Here is a 22,857-nt window from a genome sequence, read left to right as displayed (position 1 = left end):
ACTGGAAGTACAGTAATCAATTTTGGACCGGTGCATGTTTCACACTTGAGCAATTGAGCCTAAAGACTGATTTTCGATCAGATCGTTTTGTATCATGTGCCTTTTACCTAAGTTCGTCATTATATTCTGCACGGTTATTCAAGTTTCTATGTGCTCTTCACATAAGTTACTCATTGTATTTTGCATGTCTATTCGAGTTTAAAAGAGAAACGATCATAAAGCCACAGTAAAAATTCGGTATACTCTATTTCCTTGTCAGTTTTGTAGTGTTCATGAGGGCTTTAGTTTAATACATACAGGAAACCTACAAAATTTCTCTCCCATATGTAGGAGCAAACAGCATAAATAACGCTACTTTTGTTAAGCACACTGGCCCCTGAATGAAACACCAAGTCACACCCAACGTCTACTCCCAGTCGATCCCACTAGACATCATCATCTACTTTCCTTTGATCATCATCATCTACTTTCCTTTGATCTTGCAGTAGGCATACAATCCAGAGCCCAGAAACCCTAATCCCTGACCGATAACATTAAGCTGCATACGAAACTGGGGTTCAGTATTCACGGGAGGTTATACAAACATAAGTGGCGCATAAGAAACAAGCCCAAAAACTTACAAGATCAAAAGGAAGGCCACCAAATAGCACCCAACCAATTCCAACGGTGAAGAAATCCTGCAGAAACAGCGTAACATGAATATCACTACTAAAAAATGGTTTGTATGTTGGCCTATACGGTTGAGTGGAATAACTGGATGGCAGCTGTACCTTCAAGTTTCCACACATCGTTTGTGTGAGTGCAGAATTCAGGATTGTGTTCCAGAAGATAGTGTAGTTCAGTAGAAATGCTAAGATGCACGAAAATAGCAGCACAGCCTACAAGTGAAATTTCATTATTAGTGACATTCATAACTTTATTGACATTACATGATATAATGGAATACTACTTGACATTACTCACTATTTTGTTGTCTACCTGTTTTGAGTGTTAAATTAGTATGAAAAATAAACAAATCATCATGTAAAGTGACCTGAAGATCATCTGCAGCAGCTATACTATACACTAGTAATTGGACTGAATGAAAGAATTTTGAGGTTTCAAACTGGAGGCACTATCAATAGGTCATCGTAATAGTATTATGGATAATTGTTGCTAAATTAGAACATGATAAATGATATTAAAGGACTAGAGGGTGGTATTATCAAAATTATCAGCACCAGCAAAACTTGACTTGGGTGAGAATGAGTCTCTGTGACTACACACAAGGTAGTGCTCATGTGCTTCAGTAACATGTGCAATCCAAGCTAATTTCTAGACTTGACCGGATCTCAAAGATAGTGAAACAAACAGAACAATGTCTTGCAAACTAAACTTCCAGCTGCAGCATGAGTCCAAGGGCTAACTGGCTAATTGACAGTACAAGCACACGGATGAAGATAATTAACATGACTCATGGCTTTTGAATTTCGTGACGTGCATTCACAGTCTTTAAATGCCTACTAAAACTGACAAAAGCATGCACAAATTAACTTAACCATGAATCTAGTGTTACCATGAACCCAGGGGAATAAAGGTAGGGGAATTCCATGGTCCTCTTTAGGTCACCCTGAATATATGTCAAGAACAGTACTGAAGGTCCACAGACAAGTCCTGAAATCCAGACAGACAGGTTATAAGATACAACAACAACAACAACAACATAGCCTTTCAGTCCCAAGCAAGTTGGGGTAGGCTAGACAGGTTATAAGATGGTAAGATATAAGAAGATTGATCTGAAGTTAAGAGCAATCAAATAGTGTTTGAGAAGAAAAAAGGGCAATCAAAATAATACCATTGCACCACATCAGGCCAAAGCTATTGAGGCCACTAGATTTTCCTAGGGGAGGAAAAAGAACATCTGGTCAGAAGGATTTTGTACGGTCAAAGAACATTATATGTTGGAAAGGAAACTGCTTTACCTATACGGTTGATAGTAGCAAGATAAACAGCTGTCGTAATGTTGGCCACAAAGACAATAGCATACCCACGAGCATCAAATGACAAGTCTCGAGCTCCAGCAACAAATGCACCAAATACAATCAAAGCCACACTGATAAAAAGCTTGGTTAACAACCAGATAGTGGAACATTATAGATTCAGAACAGTACCAAGTTTTGAAAATGTTCAGCATAACAAATGCTGTATCCAAAGAAAAAGGGTACAGGTACAGTAGTAGGTACAGAAACCTATTACTACTGGATGAAACAAATATAATCATATAATCAAAGGCTTATACAAAATCGATAATTTGTTCAAATACTTATGTTTGACACTGCCTAGGGCATAAATGCATTAAACGAAATGAAACTCTTAGAACTGTGTGACCTGGTAATAATAAGAAACAGCGAACAGAACAAATATCCATATATTTACCTGCCTATTATAGGTGGGGTGTGCTTCTGCTTTGCCAGGAAATACTCCATTGTCATTGTAAACACGACTGTTGTGCGCCGTAGAGTTGTATACATAGGGACGTTAACTCCACGGACTGATTCCATCGAAGCTAGCTTTTTACCAAAAAAAAAAGAAAAGAAAAGTAAACACCAGTGAGAATTCAACATGAACAGAAATGCATGTGCCTAATTATTGAACACATTAATCTTGTAAGGGAGTCAGCATACCATGTAGAGTAAATAAGCCAAGGAAAGAGGTGTGGTGCGCAACAACATCCTAAATGGCACAAAGAATATTGAATCAGAAGGCACTGATGGATCACTATTTGTGAAGGAGATGATCTTTAACCGTCTCAGAACATAAAGAAGGCACGTTGAGCACACCATCTGCACATGTTTGTTAAGTGTTAACAAAGAAAGGAGAAATACATAAATGATAGAATACAAATGTAAACCAAGAAGTTTAGCCAACAGACACCCAAAGGCAAAGGAAGGTTTTATAAAGCTATGTTCCATCAACAGCTACCGAAAGATTTGGGATCCACTATTTCCCAGGGATGATAAAAAGTGAAGTATTTGCGGCACTTCAAGCAAGACTTGGAACATTATTGAAATAAGATTAAAGGCAGTATTTGTTGATATTTGGAACTATACCATGGGACAAAATTAAATATTTTCAATAACAAATTGATTACAAAAATACGTACGGTCACCCCCAAGTATTTGTTGATATTTGAAAATGTAGATGTTGGGCTTGAATTTTACCAGCTCCTCCAATTTACCACTAAAAATGAGGATCCCACCAAGTCCTCAACAGATTACTGTTAATCAGTTCAAATTAAAAATTTGCACTTACATTTTAAATTTAGAATTTCCTGGACAGGATTTGTTCTCCTGGTATCCAATGGAAAAAACAGTTACCAGTGGAAACTGAACCCTGGACTAGACTAATCACATAGACCCATACAACACTGAAAACTTGAAAGAAATTGTTTGCTAAGAATTCGATGGAACACAGACATGTAACTTTCACATACATCATCCAGAAAAGTGCATGAACCATGCACGCCACAGATTTTCCCAGAACACATCCAGTACCTGAAGGAGCGTGATGACATTTGCACAAGGGAAACTATATGAAGACAGAGCTGCTTTGTTAAACATCACTAGCAACACTGCAAATTGAAAAGTATCAAAATTAGGACAACAAATGGGTTCTGAAAATGGAAAACAAAACAATAACACATCATATCCCTGTGGACATTGGTTATTTGGTTACCATGCTTCTAGAGCTAAAAAAGATGGCATCACAGAGTAAATCATCAAGGAACTCGAATGAATGTATGGGTATAAACTAGTAGCAGATTAACAGTGTGTACAATAATTTGAGGCACACAAGTATAACATGTGGAGACAACATAACTAAATATTGCATTGGCACACTGCACATGTTAAGGAGAATACAGAACAAACAAAACAATGATCAAGAAACCTTTTTTATAATTATTTTTCCTTGCTCAACCAGATGGTTGATGCAAATACACGATCTATCTAAATATTTAAAAGAAGCAACAGAGATAAACCAAAATTAAGGTGAAACGATTCAAGTAAAACTGACTACCATGCATTGTGCAGAACTCCTTCAACTGGTATTATCAGCAGAACACAAGTGAGTTCCAGTGCAATTTTAGTCATGAATGCAAAACGGGGTATCATTAGTAAGTCCAACATAACCAGTCCAACTACGGTAACCCGTTCACAGTTCTCCAACCTCCAGTAAGCACATATAAATGGAAGATGAGTTTAACTGTGCAATCCAAACCTCATTCATCACTTAACAATGACTCAAATCTTCCACACCAATTTTTCCCCCTAAAGTGAAAATGGTTTGCTGATTTTCCTCAGTAGGACCACCTTCCTTTGTTCCAATTTTGTCATGCAACTAATGACAAATGGGCAGGTTTCAGTTCAAAAGGCTAGCTAGCTAGATAGTTAGATGAGGACAATGATGTATCTATTCTATTAAATGGTTATTCTTATCCAATTGAACCATCATCCAAACAGGGAATTGAAGCAATTTACATCCTATCATCAGCACCAAACAATATATAGTACATGAGATAACAGGGAACCATCACTCTTCCTGACAGGCCCTCTGTCTGATCCAAATTCATACATATGCCACCTAGAAACCTTACTTTGTTATTAAATGGCGTATTGCTTTCTAAATTCTATTCCAACAGGGTTCTGTGGTCATGTTCCCCTACAAGTGTGCCCGAGCAATAAGCATAGGTCCACTCCAAACTCCAAAGGCAGATAAGGCAGCACAGTAGCCCCATTTGTAACGACCAGAATTCAGCTAACACTAGGACAGTATGTCACAGATTCGTCATGATGGAAAATTCAGTTATCTGTATGAAATAGCCAGTTCCTACTTACATATAGAATTTCATAAACATGTATGAAGTATGTACTTTGTACGTTGCGTATAACCCATAGGCAACAGAACTACGAAAATGGTCTCTCTTCCCAAAAGCTCGGTGGTGTTGGCAAAAGCCGAAAGACCAAAGCACGAGTCAACCATCCTGCACGAACTCCAAAATCAAGTAGCTGAATTCAACAGAAAACGTGACGACTAGCACAAGCAACAAGTCAAACACGTGATGCAGGTGCTCTCGCGTCCCCAAATTCCCTGAACGCGACGAACGAAACAACCCACCCGATCCCGAACCGCGAGCAGTCCACGCGGCGGCGCGACCGCTGCAGAAACAAGCAAACCAAGCCGCCCGCCCGGGAGGGAGGGAGCCGATCGGGCGTAGCGCGTACCGGAGCATGCCATGTAGGAGAGCGCGGCGGCGGCGCCGCGGCGGGTCATGGCGGAGCCCTTGAACAGCACGGCGTCGTCGCCGCCTCCCCCTCCGCCGTTGCCCTTCCCGACGTCCGCCGAGACCGGCAGCAGCGCGCCCCTCTCCCCGCCGCCCTTCGCCATCCCTCCGGCCGCCGGGATCTCCGCTCCCCGATCCGCCTCCTCGCCTCTACCGCCTGCTCCGCCCGCCCGCCCGCCTGCGAGCACGCCGAGGCCGAGGACGAGGAGCAGCAGGCAGGAGGATATTTCTGTCCCCACCACCCACTTACTTGGCCCTGGCCCCCGATGCAGCACGCGACGGCAGAACTGGCCGTTTTGTGCGCCGCGCTGGAAACGGGTGCGGGGTCGTCTGTCTCGTCCTCGCCTCGGCGACTGACTGGCTCGGCAATGCGGTCGCCGGTCAGCGACCCCGGGTGCGGGCCTGGGGACTGCGGATGCGGAAGCTTCTGCCCGGCCACGGCCGCGCCTGCCAGGCGTGGCCAGCGCGGCAGCCGCCTTTTATTGGAAGCGAACGGGCGGGTGCGCGCTTTGGCAAGTTGCCGGTTGCCAGTTGCCGCTCGGTGCCTGGCCTGCCTCGCGCGTCACGTTGCGACTCGCGACTTGCGTTGCTTCGCGGCGTTGGACCGTTGGTCACATCGCGATCGCGTCGGGGTCACAGCATCGATCGAACTCGGCCAGTGGATCAGTGGACGATTGGGGAGAGGGATTAGGAGTAGTACAGTACAGCCGGGTAAGCGTGCGATGTCACCACCGGGCACCGGCTAAAGTCTAGGATGTTACGTGGTGTGTCACATAGAAATAATAATAATAATAATAATAATACAAATTATATAAGTTATTAGTAATCTGCGAGATAAATTTATTAAACCTAATTAATCTGTCATCGGCTATCTGTACAATTAATTATTTTTTAGTCTATATTTAATATTTTATATATGTGTTTAAATATACGATGTGATAGAGAGTAAACCTTAGAGGATAAGCTAAGCTAATCCTCGGCAAGGGGATGAGATCCAGCGATCCACCAGCCGGGATACGGTAGCGCTCGGGTGTCGTTCATCCGATGGCATACCTCCGATCTGCACTGCCCAGCCCAGGGCTGCAGGTTCAACGGATCGAGGATCTAGATTGGCGATATGATTCTTCGCGTCACTCATTTTTGGGAAGTAATTGGAGATATCATGTGCTATTTTTTTCCACCTTATTACATAATTGCATGCATGTTGAGATTACACATACAGCATGTCCGCCGTTGCTTCTTAACGCTAAGTATTAAGGATGCATTATGCGCAAAAAAAAGTATTAAGGATGCATTATGCGCAAAAAAAAGTATTAAGGATGCATAATTGCATATTGAGATTACACACATACAGCAGGTCCGCCGTTGTTTCTTAACGCTAAAAAAAATAAGGGGGTGTTTGGTTTCTATAGAAAAATTTTAGTCCCTGTCTCATCGGATATTTGGACACATGCATGAAGTATTAAATATAGACGAAAAAAATAACTAATTGCACAGATTGTGGCTAATTTGCGAGACGAATTTTTTAAGCCTAATTAGTCCATGATTTGACAATGTGGTGCTACAGTAAATATATGCTAATGACGGATTAATTAGGCTTAATAAATTCGTCTCGTAAATTAGTCTCCATCTATGTAATTAGTTTTATAATTAACTCATATTTAGTTCTCCTAAATAGCATCCGAACGTCCGATGTGACATGGACTAAAATTTAGTCCATGGAACCAAACACCCCCTAAGTATATAGATGTGTATCCTGCCCACCCGGATTATCTGCAAGTGATTAAAAATAAACACTAAAAAATCTTAAAGCAAAATCAAGATTTAGTTTTGCTGTTCAAGAAATTTATTGGGGTATTAATATTTACTAGCAAATAGGCCCATGCGTTGCAACGAGAGAAAAAATGAAATTCGTAGAAAATAACAACAAAATACTATATATCTATTTATGTTTCACTATTGTTACAAAATTTAAAAGCTATAACTTATTTATAATGACCATGACATCCTAGGCAATTATATGATAATGTCCTACTTAGCTGTATCGAAATAAAATACAACATTGATAAAAATTTATCTGGTTCCAAAATAAAGAAATATTTTAACTTTAATTTTATATTATTTAATTATTTGATTTGATTAATTGGACCATTGATTCATCCATTCGCACTCATGGAGAATATGGAGTTAGAGATGCAAACACACCTTACGGGACCCAGCCGCCACCCGCCAGCGAGGTGTGACCGGGTTCTTCTACAGCTTCCACACACTTCAGGCTCGAGGGCAAGCAAACACCAACAACGACGCTAAGCACCTAAGCTACACAAGGTTCTAATTCGGCACAGTTCTTGCTCAGGCAGTCAGGCGCCGCCCAGAAACCATATATGGCTCCGGTTTTGACAATCACCGACGTCACCTACGTCACTGCGACGGCTGGCGCGCTGCCGTCCGAGCCTAGCATCAAGCTCTCAAAGCCATGGAGGCGCAGTGGGTTCTGGTTCCGCTGCTGCAACACCTGCTCTTCGAGGGCGACCATCTGCCACCCTTCGACGCCATCCTCCGATCCCTCCGATCCTCCCTAGCTCGCGACGACCTTGGCCACCCACGTCCCGCTCACCGGCAAGCTCTACTACCTTGCGGACATCGGCGGCGGTGGCGACGACGACTGCGTCAGGTTCTCGTCGCCGCGGAGTGCGACGCTGACGTGCGCCGCCTCGCAGGCAACGACCATGACATGCTCACGTTCGTGCGCCTCGTTCCGGAGCTCGACATGAGCCTGCTGCCGGGGCCGCTGCTTGCCATGCAGGCAACGCGTCTCGCAGTCGCGGGAGGCGGGGTGGCCCTCAAGGTGAGCGTGCACCATGCCGTCGCCAACGGCCCCTCGCTGTGAAGCTAGCATGTTCCTTGTTCCTTGTCCCATGGATTAAAGCACGTTGTTATTTCATCGTATTAGCTCGATAGACATCTGCAGCCCGACCTCCTTGAATCTCCGTGAATCCTAGCGACAGCGTCGGTGCGGTGGTATTTTGTAGTGCACCCAAGAGACGTTGATGTGTTGAAATAGAGTCCTGGCCAAATACGGCCACAAGATGGCCAAAATCGGAGCACATATGGAAGACGGATGGAAGAAATACTACCAAGCGGAGGTTTAAACAAACATATCGCCGTGCCTTTCTCTGTTTAGCCCTTGTTTAGTTCATCAGAACTCCCAACTTTGGCACTATGTAAAAAGAAGATTCCCCGTCATATCAAACTTACGGTACATGCATGGAGTACTAAATGTTGACGAAATCAAAAACTAATTGTACAGTTTAATTGTACTTTGCAAGACGAACGTTTTGAGCCTAATTAGTCAACGATTGGACAATTATTACCAAATAAAAACGAAACGCTACAGTGCGCTACAGTGCCAGCCGAATTTTGCCGGCGCCAACTCTGGGGTGAACTAAACGGGCCCTTATTCGTGGATGTAGAATCAGAAGGATAGAAAATCGAAATAATGTTCTTTTGACCGTCGGAAGAAACACTTTGTCATGTATAGAGTAGGATAGTGTTGACGCCGATTCGGTTCACACACTCATAGGGGCTAGATCACCCAGAGACCGCAAACTGCCTAGCATGCAACAAAGGTAGATCCAAACGGCGAGGCCGATCAGACGCTCGTTCTTCGCCTGATAAACCCACAAACGCGTCCCGAGAAGAACACGTGATGGGGTGTTCTAGGATCGGCTAGTCCACCTATAATGTAGTCATATCTCATCGAGAGATGCGCCGGACAGCATAAGTTGAAAAAGCTTGAGGTAGAAGATAAAAGTAATAGATGTGTGTGTGTTTTTTTTTTTGACAATTGGGTATTGGATGTCTCAAGACCGTCGCCCTTTATATTTATAATATAATAGGACAGCTAGCCTTTCCTGTATATAATAAAATAGAATATAAAATTCTTGGGCTAGATTAGTCACGTTGATTTACCCTTTATATTTATAATATAATAGGACAGCTAGCCTTTCCTGTATATAGAATAGAATATAAAATTCTTGGGCTGGATTAGTCACGTTGATTTTCCATAATTATATTCGGACTTTAACAAACTCCTAACATGGATATCACGTACGTGTACCTTGATGTTGTCTTCTCGTGCACGTTATACCATGTATTATGGTCAAATCACCGCTGTCCAAAATTAATCGTAAACGGACTTGGTCTAGCGGCTTTTCCCGTGACCATCCCAAATTCCTATTTGGTCAAGTCTTCCTCATGGAGATCGATGCGGAGACTCTGTTATTTCCTTTCACCACGTAGCGCCTCCAAAAAGTCCAAAATAATTCTATTGCTAATATTTCCTTGAATTTGAAACACAGTAGGACCTCCGCATGTCGTGCTTGTCTTTTTTCAAATTTAGGTGTCAACATATACCGTACAATACGTTTTTGGAATTGGACTCCGTATCGCGCTAGATAAGATCTATTCTAACTTGTATAAGCATGGGTTATATATATATAAGTTCGGACGGAAGAAGCCCTTCATTGTCCAGTAGTCAGAGAAAGACGGACAAAATAAAATGGATGGACAAAAAAAATGGACTAAAATTTTGCCTCTTTATTATTAGATATAGATATAGATTTTTGCCGCACAGAACTTTAGTAAGATTGGAAGCAAAATCTTGAAGCACTTAAAATGAGCACTCTAAAATCTTGAAACAATATTAAGATTTAATTTTTTTTCACACAAGAGTTATTTGTTGTTTAAAATAAGCACTCTAAAATCTTGAAGCAATATGGAGTTTTAACGTGGCCAAACAATAAATTTACTTGTTGCTTAAAATGATACTCTCCGTCCCAAAATTAATAATTATATATATATATATATATATATATATATATATATATATATATATATATATATATATATATATATATATATATATATATATAATTTTTTAGACGGACCATGCTGTTGATCACTAGTATTTCATTGTAAATCATTTATGATCCTAAATTTGTTGCTAAAAATGATACAATTTTCTATATATAAAATTTCTATTAAGATATAATTTTTCCACACAAGAATTATTTATTGCTTAAAATGGTACATGTGTACACTCATCTCCTTTTCTTTTCCGGAGCATATCTCCTGGATGTGGCAGTTATCATTTGCATGCACCCGTGATTATCTTCGCATTAGGAGTTAGTGTCTCATATTTCTGTAGAATGTTAATTTTTAGACAAATTTTAAAACTCATAAAGTTATATATTTTAGAATGGAGGAAGTAGTTGTTAAAACTCATAAAACCTTCGGGATGCGAAGATGCGTGAGATGGTTTGGGATGAATGGGGATAAGTGGGAGGTTGTTAAGGAGGATACTTGTACAATATTGAATGCTAAAGTTAGCCCCTAACCAAATAGTAGGTTTTACCCTAGCATTCCACTTACCTCAAAAGCTACATAGTCATAGGGTGGAATGTTGGCGAGTACAAATCATACGGAAATAATTTGGTTTCACGAGATGAGCCTGACTATGACTTTGAGAACTATGGTTATTAGGACGTGTGACGGGTCTTTGTTCTACACTCAAGGAGTTTGGGGATGATGATGCGCGCCACTAGACGCTTTTTTTCACGCTAATGTTGTTGTTGTTGTTGCGTGTGTGTGCGTGTTTCAGGTGGACATTTGTAATAAAGGGAAGATCATGTTATGTACCCCAAGAATAAGTGTTTGTGATGTAAAACTTTGTGATCAGCTGGTTGAAGAAGCACATGATAGCAATATTTAGCCCTCTTATTTGGCATCCAAGGCTAATTTTTAGTCCTAGGGTCCAAGCCCCCTCCCCTCTTAAAGGTGAGGTAGAGTACACTAGAAAAATATTAGGAGCTCATCATTATATAACTAGTTTGTGGTTTTTCTACATTTTTACTTGAGCCATATATACACTACTATAGAAATAGTTATCCCCTACGACACTTTCACAACCGGATTTATTAGAACCAGTGGTGTTGCTTATCATCTCCAGTTTGTAATATAACCCAGCGGTGATCACCACTGGTTTGTGTAACCAACGTCGATGAAAATCATCACCGTCGATTCATGTCACCAACTGACAGTGGTGATTGGCTCCTCATCACCGCCAACTCATCGTCTGATCTAGCAATAAGATTCATAACCTTTTCAAACAAAGTCGAATAAAGACAAACTTTATATCAAAGTTGTAGATCTCAATTTTATCGATGATGATGTTTTCATTTGAAATTATTTATGGTCCTAAAATTGTGTATGAAGGTATTATATTTTGAAATTTAATTTTTCTGTCCAAACGACCTAAGATGGAAAAACGACTAGAAACAAAGTTGTAGATATTGATAAGATGTAAAACTTTTTAGTTGATGACTTATTCATTATAAATCATTTATGGTCCCAAAACTCTATTTGAAGTTCTAACATTTTGAAATTAAATTTTTGCAAACGACCTCGGGTGAAAAAAGTCCAGAAGATCTACAACTTTGTAGTTGATCACTATTTTGTTGGAAATCATTTATGATCCTAAGTTTCTAATTGAAATTCTTACATTGTCAAATTTAAATTTTGCAAATGACCTCAGATGAAATATCAACCATAAGCAAAGTAGCAGATCTTGACAAGATATAAAACTTTCTAGTTAAAACTTTTTCCATTTAAGTTCTTTTAGGGTCTCAAATATTTATTTTAAACTCCAGTAAAGTGGATATAAAGTGAATATCCTTTAGTCAGAAGTGACTTTGGAGGGGAGCGGTTAAGGGAGCTACACACGAGGCCATAGGTCCTAGGTTCAAGTCTCGTTGGCCGCATGCACACGAAAAATCGCGTGATATGTGATTTGTGCCTTGCGTTGCACGAGTGTGTGAGGCTTCCCTGAACAAATTTTTTTGGGTTCGATTTTCATTTTCTAGGAATCAGTCATCACAGCCGGTTGGTAACACAAGCTGACGGTGATAACCATGGTCATGAGGTTATCACCGCCAAGGAACAAAACTGATGATGATCCGAACCGGCGATGATGGCGTTAGTAGTGATAGGATTGAAATTTTAAATTAGACATCCAATTCAAACCCCTGGACGCTCACAAGAAACTTTCAAAAGTCTCTACATATCTCCATTTTGAAAGTCTTCTATATTGCCTCCATCTTCTTTCATGTGCCACTTGCCATTGAGATTGCTGCTTGGTACAGAGTTATTATTCTCTTTGTACATGGGAACTGGCACATGTTGATTTTCTAATGCAAAACTTTCAAAAGCACACAAAGATGTTGGTATGCGCTAAAAAGGTGGTAAAATTGCCAAGGTCGGTTGGAGACCCATGTGGATTAACTCAGGCTGTTCTTTATGTCATCTCTATGCTATATTTTGTCCACTAGTACTCCAAAGTAGTTCAGATAGCATCATCATCCACACACAAGGTTGTCGAAGTCTTGAAATGGCAAGTCAAACCGTCTTGAATTTGACTAATTCTTTGTAAAAAATTATCATATTTACAATAGTAAATAGATAAGTACGTCATGGAACATATTTTTATATACACATATTCAACGTCATAAATATAGATACTCTTTTCTAAAAGCTTTATAGATAATTTGCATAGGCTAATTGCTGATAATCTTTAGATATATTAGAATCATATCCTTTTTCAAAACGTAGATAGTTTTTTTTTTTGAAAATAGCCTCGAAGCAAATATAATAATAGTTTTGCAGCCAAGCTAATCAGGATCTTTTACTGAAGTGAGAGGGAGAGAGAGGGGGGAGGGGAAGGGAAGGGTATAGCTCTCATACAAGCAACAAGTTGGCCACAGAACCTATGCAGTAGTGGACCCAAATAGCAAGTGGAGGTAAGGAGGAATAGAAAAGAGAACGTGCGGTATAGTAAAAAGTAATCCCTCCGATCCATTTTATTCGGTGCAAGTTAGAATGACATAGTCTCCTAAATTACACTTTGACCATTTATTTACTTTATATTATATTATTTATGCTTATAAACTTATAATCAATGGATAGTATAATTCCTTACAAAATCATATAAAGTTTGTATTATAATAGTTAAAAATTATTAGCCTAATTATTGATCAAAGTTTTTAAAGTTTGAATCTTATATACGTGTGCACCAGATAAAATGGACCAGAGGGAGTAGTAGACAACTATTGTATGGCTCTTATAATTTGACTTACAGACAAACACCTAGCTCTATTGTTAGGCTTGCTCTCATGATATCTCCAATAATAATAGTCAAGTGTCGAGTCTTCTATGTTATCTTGTATGTGTCACATGCATGTAAAATGATCTTTATTCATATATTCTCTCGTGTCAATAGGGATAGAGTATTTGTATCTCTCGTGTATTGGGATGCACAAAGAGCTTAACTCTTCGATCTCTTCCCGCTAGCTCAAATGTTTTTTGCATCGTGCTAACCATTAGAGGTGTTCTTATTAGAGAGAAAACAAATATTCCTTCCATCCCAAAATAGATGTCATTCTCACTTTCTGAGAAGTCAAACACTTTTAGATTTGACCAAATATATAAAAAATATTAATATTTATAATATACAATTAGTATCATTAGATAGATCACCAAATATACTTTCATAATAAATTTATTTGGAAATATAAATGTTGCACGTATTTTCTACAAACCCAGTCAAAGTTGAGAAAGTTTGACCTGCATGCAGTCCATAACGACTTCTATTTTAGGACAGAGGGAGTATTATCCACACGGATCCACGGGACCTGTTTGGTTCGCGACTATTGTAGTAGCTTGCTTAGCATGTACTTTGTCCGTCCACAAAATGATTGCATTATTATTTTTTAAGATTCAAGAAGCCAAACAATTTTATAATTAATCATGTTTTTAGTCAAAATTAAGCTAATTCAACTTGCATGGATATATGTAGTATATTCTAGAGTGCTTGTAATGTGTTGATGTACCCGGCTATTATCTAATACTCCCTCCGTCCCCAAAAGAATGCAATTTTGGAACAGTGTCACGTGTTAGTATATCAACTTTGACCAATTATAGATATAAAAGTATAATTAATTATAATACCAAATAAATATCATTAGATGAATTATGAAATGTATTTTTATAATAAATTAATTTGGAGTCATAAATGTGAATACTATTTACTAGAGACTTGGTTAAACATGAACCGCTTCATGTGACATGTAACCCATAGTTGCATTCTTTTGGGAAGGGAGTAGTATAATTCTTCTTCGTCGAAAAAATGCCGCCAGCCATTCGAATCGATGATGTGTTAGGTTGATCTCCACCAAGTTGGCCCAACGGCCAATTTGGGCCTTTGATCCATGCCATGATCGGGGGTGCCCAACCCAATTATGGTTGGTGGGTCCCCGTCGCGCAGCGCTATAAAGAGGAAGGTAGGAGCGGGAGCACTGGGTATGAGGTTCACCGCAGCCGCCACAAACCCCACCTACATTCCTAACCCTAATCCGATCTTAGAGGGCAGCGCTGAAGCGACGGGAAGCTTCGTCACCACGTCGTAGGGACGCCGCCGCCACGAGAGTCGCCCCGTGGACGTCCACGCCTCTCGTGAGACCGTTGCTCTGGCGTCACCCCTTCACCGACACCTCACGCTACCACACCATGGCGAACTCGAGCTCCAGCGCCAAGCCCATTGATGGTCGGTAATACCTCTCTACTCTTATTCCCTCTCTCTATCTCTTTGTTTTAGTTCATGTTCTAACATGCTTTATGCCAAATGGAAGAACACGAACCGCTGGATCTACTCTATTGATCCTAAGTTTTTAACATGATGGTCTAGTAGTTAATGCCGCACCAGACAATACAGTACTGCTGAACCAAACAGGCCCTCGCATCATCCCTGGTCGTTTGGGCTGATTTATGGCGAGGTGACGGGCTCAACGGTCAACACGTAGCTCGAGCTGGTAGGGCCGCTGCGGCGGGAGATACCGCATGGGCATGGCGCTGTGCATCTGCGCCACCCTGCCACCCGTCGTCCGATTTGGCGCCGGAAAGGCCAGCATGCGCGCAGCGGGGGCACGCCACCCCCCCGGCGTCTGCCGAGCCGGCAACCTCGCGGTGTGCGCCGAGCGTAGACCTACACGCGCACGTACGCTGGGCCCCTTGTCCCCGCGTCGTGCAAGGAGTAGTACTAGAGCAGTAGTACTCTCCTCAGGCGGGGGCACGGCCGCACGGGCTAGGCGTAGGCCTGCGGCCCCTGCCGGGCGATGTGACAACACGTTCGCCTGGGGATCCTGAACGAGGTTCGCTGGTGCTGCGCCAGTGCCGCATGCATGGAGGATGCGAGGTGACACGCACGAAGCGCTCGGCATTCTCACAATCAATGCCCCGTCGCGGGATTTCCACCCATGAGGATGGCGTCATGGATGGGATGCGCCGTGCGCCCGTGCCGCTTGTCAGACGACAACGCAGGCGAGCAGGAAACAGAGGTGTGTACTCTACTCTACGCACCGCAGGGAAAGTACTCCGTCACTGCTCACGGTCGGTATCCGTGACTCACGGATACCAGTATACGCCCCAAGATTTGGAGGATGGTGAGGCCCAAAAATACGAGTTGTGGTAAATTCTACTACGTATATCTACGTTTTCCCTGCTACGAGGTGTGTTCGTTCCTTCTGGTGGTTCATTTGAAAATATATATATATAGCCTGTTAGGCAGACCATAAACGATCGTATACGATGATGGATTATAGGCTGGAATAGTATTTTTCTCTCACACCAAACCAGCCAGCAGTAAATAATCCACAATTCAGCCCAGCCAACCGAACAGGCTGATAGTCGTTAGATCTGCTGATCATTGGAGATTCTTTGTCTTTTGTTGCTTTTGCCCTGTGGCTCCAATTTCTTTTTGTTTAGCCTCGGATTGCCACTATTTTCTCCGGTGCTCCCTGATGATGATAACTAGCATCAATTATAAACCGTCAACATAACCTGCATATATGTTTAATTCCACCGTCAAACATAGGTATAGAGGTTTAAACTAACAAATTCCACGAGTTTTGGTGAATCTATGCTTTCAGCAGGGTTTATCCAGAAAACCGTCAATGTGAACATATTCGTCAAAGTAAATCACGTTTTCCCGTGGCGTAAACAACTCCAGAAGGTTCCAGAGGACACTAGAGGACTCTCCACCGAAGATGACCGTGAGAGGCTGACATGGGGGGCCAACCGGCCCCACCTGCAAGCCGACCGGCCTGTGGGACCCACGGGTTAGCCTCTCCTCGCCACGTCGGTTTCCCACCACCTTAAAGATCGCATTTACGCCGTTTATTCAAGTCGGTTTGATTCGAGGGTCCAGAATTGACGCTACCCCCTATATATACAGCCCTGGACCCCCTCTAGAGCCATTCTGAAACCCTAATTCATATCTTCAGAATCGGGCAGCTATGAAGAGAAGATTAATCCATCCATAGGATCTAGTCTTATAAATAGAAATAGTGAGATGAAGAGTGAGGAAGAGTTTGGAGGAGGTGCCGGCCTATAGAGATAGGCGTAACAAGTACGTAGCAGTTTCCTACTTTCGACGTTAAGCATGCGTATTGCTGTCGAAGTTCTTCCCTCAAGCTCCATCCCTGTTTGCGCTCTTCAAACTAAAACCATAAAAACCAACAAACAATGGAACAGCAACACTCTTGCTTCAACTAATAACCATGTTTCGGCAGAACTACAAGCTCTTCAGTACTCTGAAAAACTACTCAGCCTACTCTCAACACTCTACTCCTCCCCTCATCAAGACTTTTAGCAGCTAGCCTTAGTTGTAATGCACCACATAGTTGTCTTATCGATGTCCCCCTCCACCGTTCAACCGGAACCCACCAGCTTTCCTCTGGAAAAACAAGAAGCGAAGGAAACGAGCAAAATAAGTAAATCACTACAGTACAATGCTTGCAGCTAGAGTTCAAGTTAGCATTACTAGAAATAAGGGTTCTGTAGTTGCTAAAGAGAACTCAAACCAACATAAAGATAAGAATGCAGTCAATAACCCTCACCTGACCAGAAGTTCTTATTTATCGGATTCACGGGACTCAACCAGCACGAATACAGGCTTTCCATTCAACTTGTAGAAATCCTGCGGGGAAGTTACTAGTACATCATCAGTTAACAAATTTGAATACTTTTTCCATATCAACCAGTTTCGTTTGAAATTTGAAGACATAAAAACGAATGCTTCATTGCAAATTACTAATGTGACCGGTTACTAAAACTATAATAGATTATCTGACAAGAAGCAGAATTAGGGGGACTACGTTGCAAATGTCTCAGCTTGATTTCTCCTGGAACCTACAGATCTTCTCTATCCTGAAACCATGGTACACAACAGAGGTGTGCTCCCGTGCTAAACAAAGTAAGAGTTAAGACTGGTGCGGTGCATGTGCCTTCTAATGTTTTATTTAGACAATAACAAACAATGTCCACCCAAATCTCATGTAGTCATGTCTATGGATGCCCAACTGGTACAGATATTGAGTAATCTTATGTGTCGGCAACAGAGCAGACATGTTCATGTTGTTCGTACTTATATAGTAACAGTTAATAACAAGGCCAAGTTGTTCCTTGCGGCTGTGCATAACAAAATCATGGGCTACAAGATCTGTAAAGCTACAATAGCACTAACAGTTACTATCAGAATGTATGCGGACAGCATTATCTAAATAGTGTACAAACATTATAATACAGGCTAGTACAGTATATGGCACCTACAAACATTATAATAAACAGCTGATTTTGCCTGTTCAGGTTAGTTGTGAGTCCAGCAACAATACCTTGAATTTTGGGAGCCCAATGAGACATGCGCACTCGACCACATCAGCTTCAGCACGTTCTGGAAAGCAATTTGTTAACTTAGTTATGAGTTCAAACATAAAAAGGCAAATACTGTAGTAGCAGACCAAAGAAAAGACATAACAAACTACAGATAGTCACTGATAAGTTAACATCAATATGCATTCTCAAAATTCAAATTCTGCCTCGAAGCATACTACAAAAACTGTGGACAAGTACAGTTTTCCATCTGAAGGACAAAGGTACCAGAAAACTATAATACTCTGCCATAATCGCTGTTTGATGGAGGCTACTGACATTTGTAACACATTAAAAGCCCATCACTATTACTTTACAGTATTATTGTCCACATTTCTCAGGTCAAAGTATATCTGCAAACTAATGTGTACTAGTTGGGGTTTAACTGAGAAGAAAAAATGCTACTAACTACAGTACATTGTGCTGGCACAGGTCCAACAGAGGTGGATAATCTGATGCTGACCTGAGTACCCGACTGACATGCACCTGATGCTGTGATGCACAACAGCAGAAGGCTTGCTATAATAATGTCACAGATGCATAATGCACAATTTAAAGCTTACTCCCTCCGTCCAGAAAAAAACTCTGAACCTGGACACGATGGACGGAGGGAGTAGCTGCTACAACTGGTCCATGAATAGTGTGTCGTGAATGTGCAAACTGAAGCAGCAGTCTGAAGTTTCAGAGAGAAAAAAACATCCCCATAAAAATAGGGAAATGTAACATCTGCAAAATACATGGATATTCTACATCACTCTTTGCACAAGAGTACTGTAGGTTCTATCGGTAACTAATCATCATGTATACTTTGCATGTAAGCCTTGGTCAATAATTTGTCTGAATGCATAAAGTTGAAATTAGCACTCACGTACCAAGAAGCCTAATGCCAGCACAAAGTGTCCCTCCGGTTGCAACCAGGTCATCGACGATCAGCACACGCTCACCAGGCCGTTCGATAGCTCCAACATGCATCTCTAAGCAATCAGTCCCGTACTCAAGAACATACTTCTCAGAGATCACCTCACCTTCCATGTTTTCAAGAGCCGATGTTAGCACATGTTTATTACTGTTAAACAAATTTTGTTTAACTATCAAGCCACTCAGAACTACACTTTGGGTAAGTGGCACTGCACACAGCATCTCTTGGGCTAATAATATATAGAACATGTGGACAAAAGTGCAGAATGATCTTGTATAAAAGGCTGATGCATTTCTTAATATCCCATCATGGGCTGCATGCATGCACAAAAGTGCTGAGCAGGCTAGAGAAACAACTTTGGTGTCAGAGATTATGGGCAAGGCTCGTACTTTACTGCCTGCTAAGCAAGTATCCTGACTAAACATACTTAATCAGGGTGTCACCACAAGCTGGGCACTAGAAAAAGCAACAGCTGGCTACAGAGTATATGCATGGGAATGAATTCAGAATCAAAACAAAACATGTTCAAGGAATCTCACCTGGGAGCTTCCTAGGCTTGCGCAGAGGTATGAACTTGGCGCCAATAGCCAACGCAATTGCCGGGCCAAATATGAAGCCCCTGGCCTCAATCCCTGGAGGAAACAAGAAACAAGTCATCAGAACTAGTAGTGCAAATGCTGAATGGGAGCACGAATGGCCTGGCACTGCCAGGTAGTAATAATTGCCCTATTCGCTTGGCTAACTCAGACATGGCTGAAAGAAATTTTGACTGATTTGATAAGAGAGAAAAATATTATTCGTTTGACCGAAAAAATACGGCTTATAAGCCAAAGCGAAGAGGACGAATAATTGACTGACAAAGACAACAATATCTAACAAAAGATGGTGCCACATAAGCAACTTCAGCGACGCATTAAAGCATAATAAAGCTCGTGTTTTTTAAAATAAAATAAAATAAAATGGAGTAAACGGAAAAGGTGAGAGAAGGAAAGAAAAATGAAAATTCAGGAAACAAAGCCCGCAGAAGCGGACAGAGTATCCAAGAGCAAAATCTCAGAAGCAGTACTTAGCAGCGATAACGACATGCCGCGTGACATCAGGGCGCGCCCGCCACCAGCAGAAGCGATGCATGACGGGTGTACCGCCGGTGTCCCCCCACCGCCCGATCCCGTGCGCCAGCTGCTACGCCCGTCCGATCACGCGGGGCCTCGGGGCCACGCGCGGGCCGGAGCCGGACGCTGCTGCATCTGCATGCTGCCGCGGCCTTGACCCCTTGGCCCCGTAGCAGGCAGGGGCCTCCTTCTACGTGTGTCCAGTGCCCACCCCCGATACGCTACTGAATGCGGCAGATTCCGGTCATGTGCCGAGGACGGACGGAGGGAGTACGCTGCGCCAGACATTCTGCCACGCACGCATGCACGCCCTGTGCATGCATGGCCGGTTCGCCGGTTCAGGCAGGCGGCCAGGCGGGCAGCAGGGCTGGCTGGCACTGGCAGCGCCAAGCGTGCACTCAAACCACACCGGCAGGCGGCAGACGACGTTAGCCACACGCCGTCCCATGCTCCGCGACCACGGTCCACGGAGGGCACATGCACACTGGAAGGAGAAGGGCCCCGCTGTCAGCGACGGCGGTCCACCACGATCTCGCACATTTATTATCCGTTTGCGGCTTTAGGATCAGCTTTGCACCTGACGGATGGATATGGCAGCGGCGCTGGCCGCAACGCAAATCCAGCATGCAACAGTAGCGTGGGAGGATTATTGAGGCGATTGATCCGATTATGATATGATCCTCCCGAGGAAAGCAGGCTCGACTTGCGACGGGCGAGCGAGCGAGCGAGAAAAGGCGTAGCAGTCCTAGCAGCGGACGGCAGACGGACCCGGGGCAGGGCAGGTGCCGAGGCGCGGGTGCGGACGACGACAAAAGCGCGGGGGAGCAAAAGGACCAGGGGAGATCTGCCCCCGAGATTTTACGGAGGAATCTCAGAACTCTGCCCACAGTTCAGCTCTGCCCGCGGGACAGCGACGTGCCGCTTCAGGCACAGGCACCGCCGGAGAGAGAGAGACTAGTAGCCAGTCGGCAGAGATCAGATGGGGACGGACGTGACGAGGGACGAGGGGAGGTGTCCGTCGGGTTCTGCTGATTATTACCGGCGACGGCGTCGATGCCCATCCCACGGTAGCGCTCGACGAACAGGTCGACGGCGTCCTTGAACACCCCGGGGCGCAGCAGCAGCGTGGTGATGTCGTTGAACATGATGCCTGCACCACCAGCCGGCCCCCAACGCCGCATGCAGAGCAAAAAAAAAATAATAAAAAGATCGATCAGCGCTTGCTACTAGCAGCGGCATAGTTAACCGGAGAGGGCTTGGAGATCGAGGAGCGAGCAAGGCACACCTTGCTTGGGGAAGTGCGGCACGACGCGGATGGCGTCGGAGATGCCCTGCAACCGGGGGTCGGCCGCGGCCGCGGCCACGGGTGCCGCCGCCTCCGGGGCCACCACCGCAGCTACGGCCTCCGCCGCCGCCTCCGCCACGGCCGGCGCGCAGCCGTTCTCCTTGGCCGGCTTGGCGTTGGTGGCGGCCTCCATCACGCTGACGGCGTTGCAGCTGGCCTCCTCACCCATTAATTCCTCTCGCTCTCTCGTCTCCCTCGCTCGGTCCAAAGCTCCTCCTACCCTCCTCTTCGACACCCGCCTTTATTGTTGCTTGCGGGACTGGTGCGCCCGCGTATATATAGAGCCGAGGCAGAGGCACCGAGCAGAGCAGGGGGCGGGGAGTGGAGTGACTTGAGAGCGGGCAGAAACAAGCGCCGGGCCTCCCTCCTCTTGGCCTCCCTCGCGCCTACCCTTGCTCTGTTTATAAAAGAAAAGAGGAGGGCAGGAGAGCAGTGCTGGCACGGCAGCCCACACCACACATAGCCCCTGCACTGTACGGCTCTACTACGTGCATAGGCATAGCCGCATAGGCACACAATCTCTCTCTCTCCCTCGGTGTGTGCCCCTACTTGTACAGTTGTACTCTGTACGTGACAATGTGAGAGTGAGGGCGTGGGCGTTTGTGAAAAGCTTCGCGCCCTAGCCTCAGTCAGCCTGTTCGGTTGGCGGATTCATATCGTTGTTGGTTCGTGAAAAACTACTGCTGGTTGTTTATGTGAGAGAAAAATACTGTTCCGACTGAAAATTTACGATCGTTTACGATAAGCCACAGCCAAACGAACGGCGCCTAGCCGTTTCAGCGAGGAAAGAGAAAGAAAACGGGGCCTCGTTTAGATTGTAAAAAAAGTGAACCCGATGAATAGTATCACTTTCGTCTTATTTGACAAATATTATCTAATCGTGGACCAACTAGGCTCAAAAGATTCATCTCGTGATTTCCAACTAAACTGTGTAATTAGTTATTTTTTTATCTACATTTAATACTCCATACAAACGGCTAAAAATTGATGTGACGAAGAAAGAGTGAAATCTAAACAAGGCCCGGGCGTTAGCCAGTAGCCAAGGAGTAGGGCGCTGCCGCAGTGCCGCTGCTCCACCTCCACTCCATTTGGGGCTTTGGGCTAGCCTAGCCAGTAGCCACCGGACCGCACCGCACTGCGCGCCCGGATTTCGCTTGTGGGTACACCGCGGCTCGTCGGAACTCGCAGCGGCAGGGCCGGGTGGTTGGGGGATCCGATGCCTGCGCTGCGCGGCCTGCGCCTGCCCGCTGGCCGCTGCCGTGCAGCGCAGCGCGCAGCGGTGGTGCTGGTAGCCTGGGATACTAGACTAGCAGTACCACGGCGTCACCACTAGTGCACTTAT

The 22,857-nt window shown here is 43.7% G+C and overlaps 3 protein-coding genes across 4 annotated transcripts; 1 reads left to right on the top strand and 2 right to left on the bottom strand.

The window, feature by feature from the left end:
- Nucleotides 1-218: 218 nt before the first annotated feature.
- On the bottom strand, nucleotides 219-5,756 carry LOC136474305 (UDP-N-acetylglucosamine transporter UGNT1-like). The gene is made up of 10 exons (XM_066471895.1): nucleotides 5,262-5,756; nucleotides 3,534-3,610; nucleotides 2,664-2,822; nucleotides 2,416-2,549; nucleotides 1,962-2,092; nucleotides 1,835-1,879; nucleotides 1,556-1,653; nucleotides 771-878; nucleotides 621-677; nucleotides 219-538 (listed from the first exon to the last, which is right to left on the bottom strand). Exons 1-10 carry the CDS (start codon nucleotides 5,422-5,424, stop codon nucleotides 464-466), a joined length of 1,047 nt encoding a protein of 348 aa, XP_066327992.1. The 5' UTR covers nucleotides 5,425-5,756; the 3' UTR covers nucleotides 219-463.
- A 2,040-nt stretch (nucleotides 5,757-7,796) lies between these two features.
- LOC136470332 (uncharacterized) lies at nucleotides 7,797-8,210 on the top strand. Its single transcript, XM_066468216.1, has one exon. The coding sequence runs from the start codon at nucleotides 7,797-7,799 to the stop codon at nucleotides 8,208-8,210; it is 414 nt and encodes a 137-aa protein (XP_066324313.1).
- An 8,747-nt stretch (nucleotides 8,211-16,957) lies between these two features.
- LOC136474303 (adenine phosphoribosyltransferase 1-like) lies at nucleotides 16,958-21,877 on the bottom strand. 2 transcript variants are annotated; one of them, XM_066471893.1, is made up of 7 exons: nucleotides 21,456-21,877; nucleotides 21,210-21,320; nucleotides 19,598-19,690; nucleotides 19,012-19,164; nucleotides 18,103-18,161; nucleotides 17,329-17,408; nucleotides 16,958-17,165 (listed from the first exon to the last, which is right to left on the bottom strand). In XM_066471893.1, the coding sequence occupies exons 1-6, from the start codon at nucleotides 21,682-21,684 to the stop codon at nucleotides 17,343-17,345; spliced, it is 711 nt and encodes a 236-aa protein (XP_066327990.1). In that variant the 5' UTR covers nucleotides 21,685-21,877; the 3' UTR covers nucleotides 16,958-17,165; nucleotides 17,329-17,342. The 2 variants fall into 2 exon arrangements, with proteins under 2 accessions (XP_066327990.1, XP_066327991.1); XM_066471894.1 differs by lacking the exon at nucleotides 16,958-17,165 and having other exon boundaries at nucleotides 19,008-19,164.
- Between the last annotated feature and the right edge of the window lie 980 nt (nucleotides 21,878-22,857).

The sequence above is a fragment of the Miscanthus floridulus genome, chromosome 8, assembly GCF_019320115.1.
Source record: "Miscanthus floridulus cultivar M001 chromosome 8, ASM1932011v1, whole genome shotgun sequence".
Taxonomy (NCBI): Eukaryota; Viridiplantae; Streptophyta; class Magnoliopsida; order Poales; family Poaceae; genus Miscanthus; species Miscanthus floridulus.
This window is presented reverse-complemented; position numbering and strand designations above follow the sequence as displayed.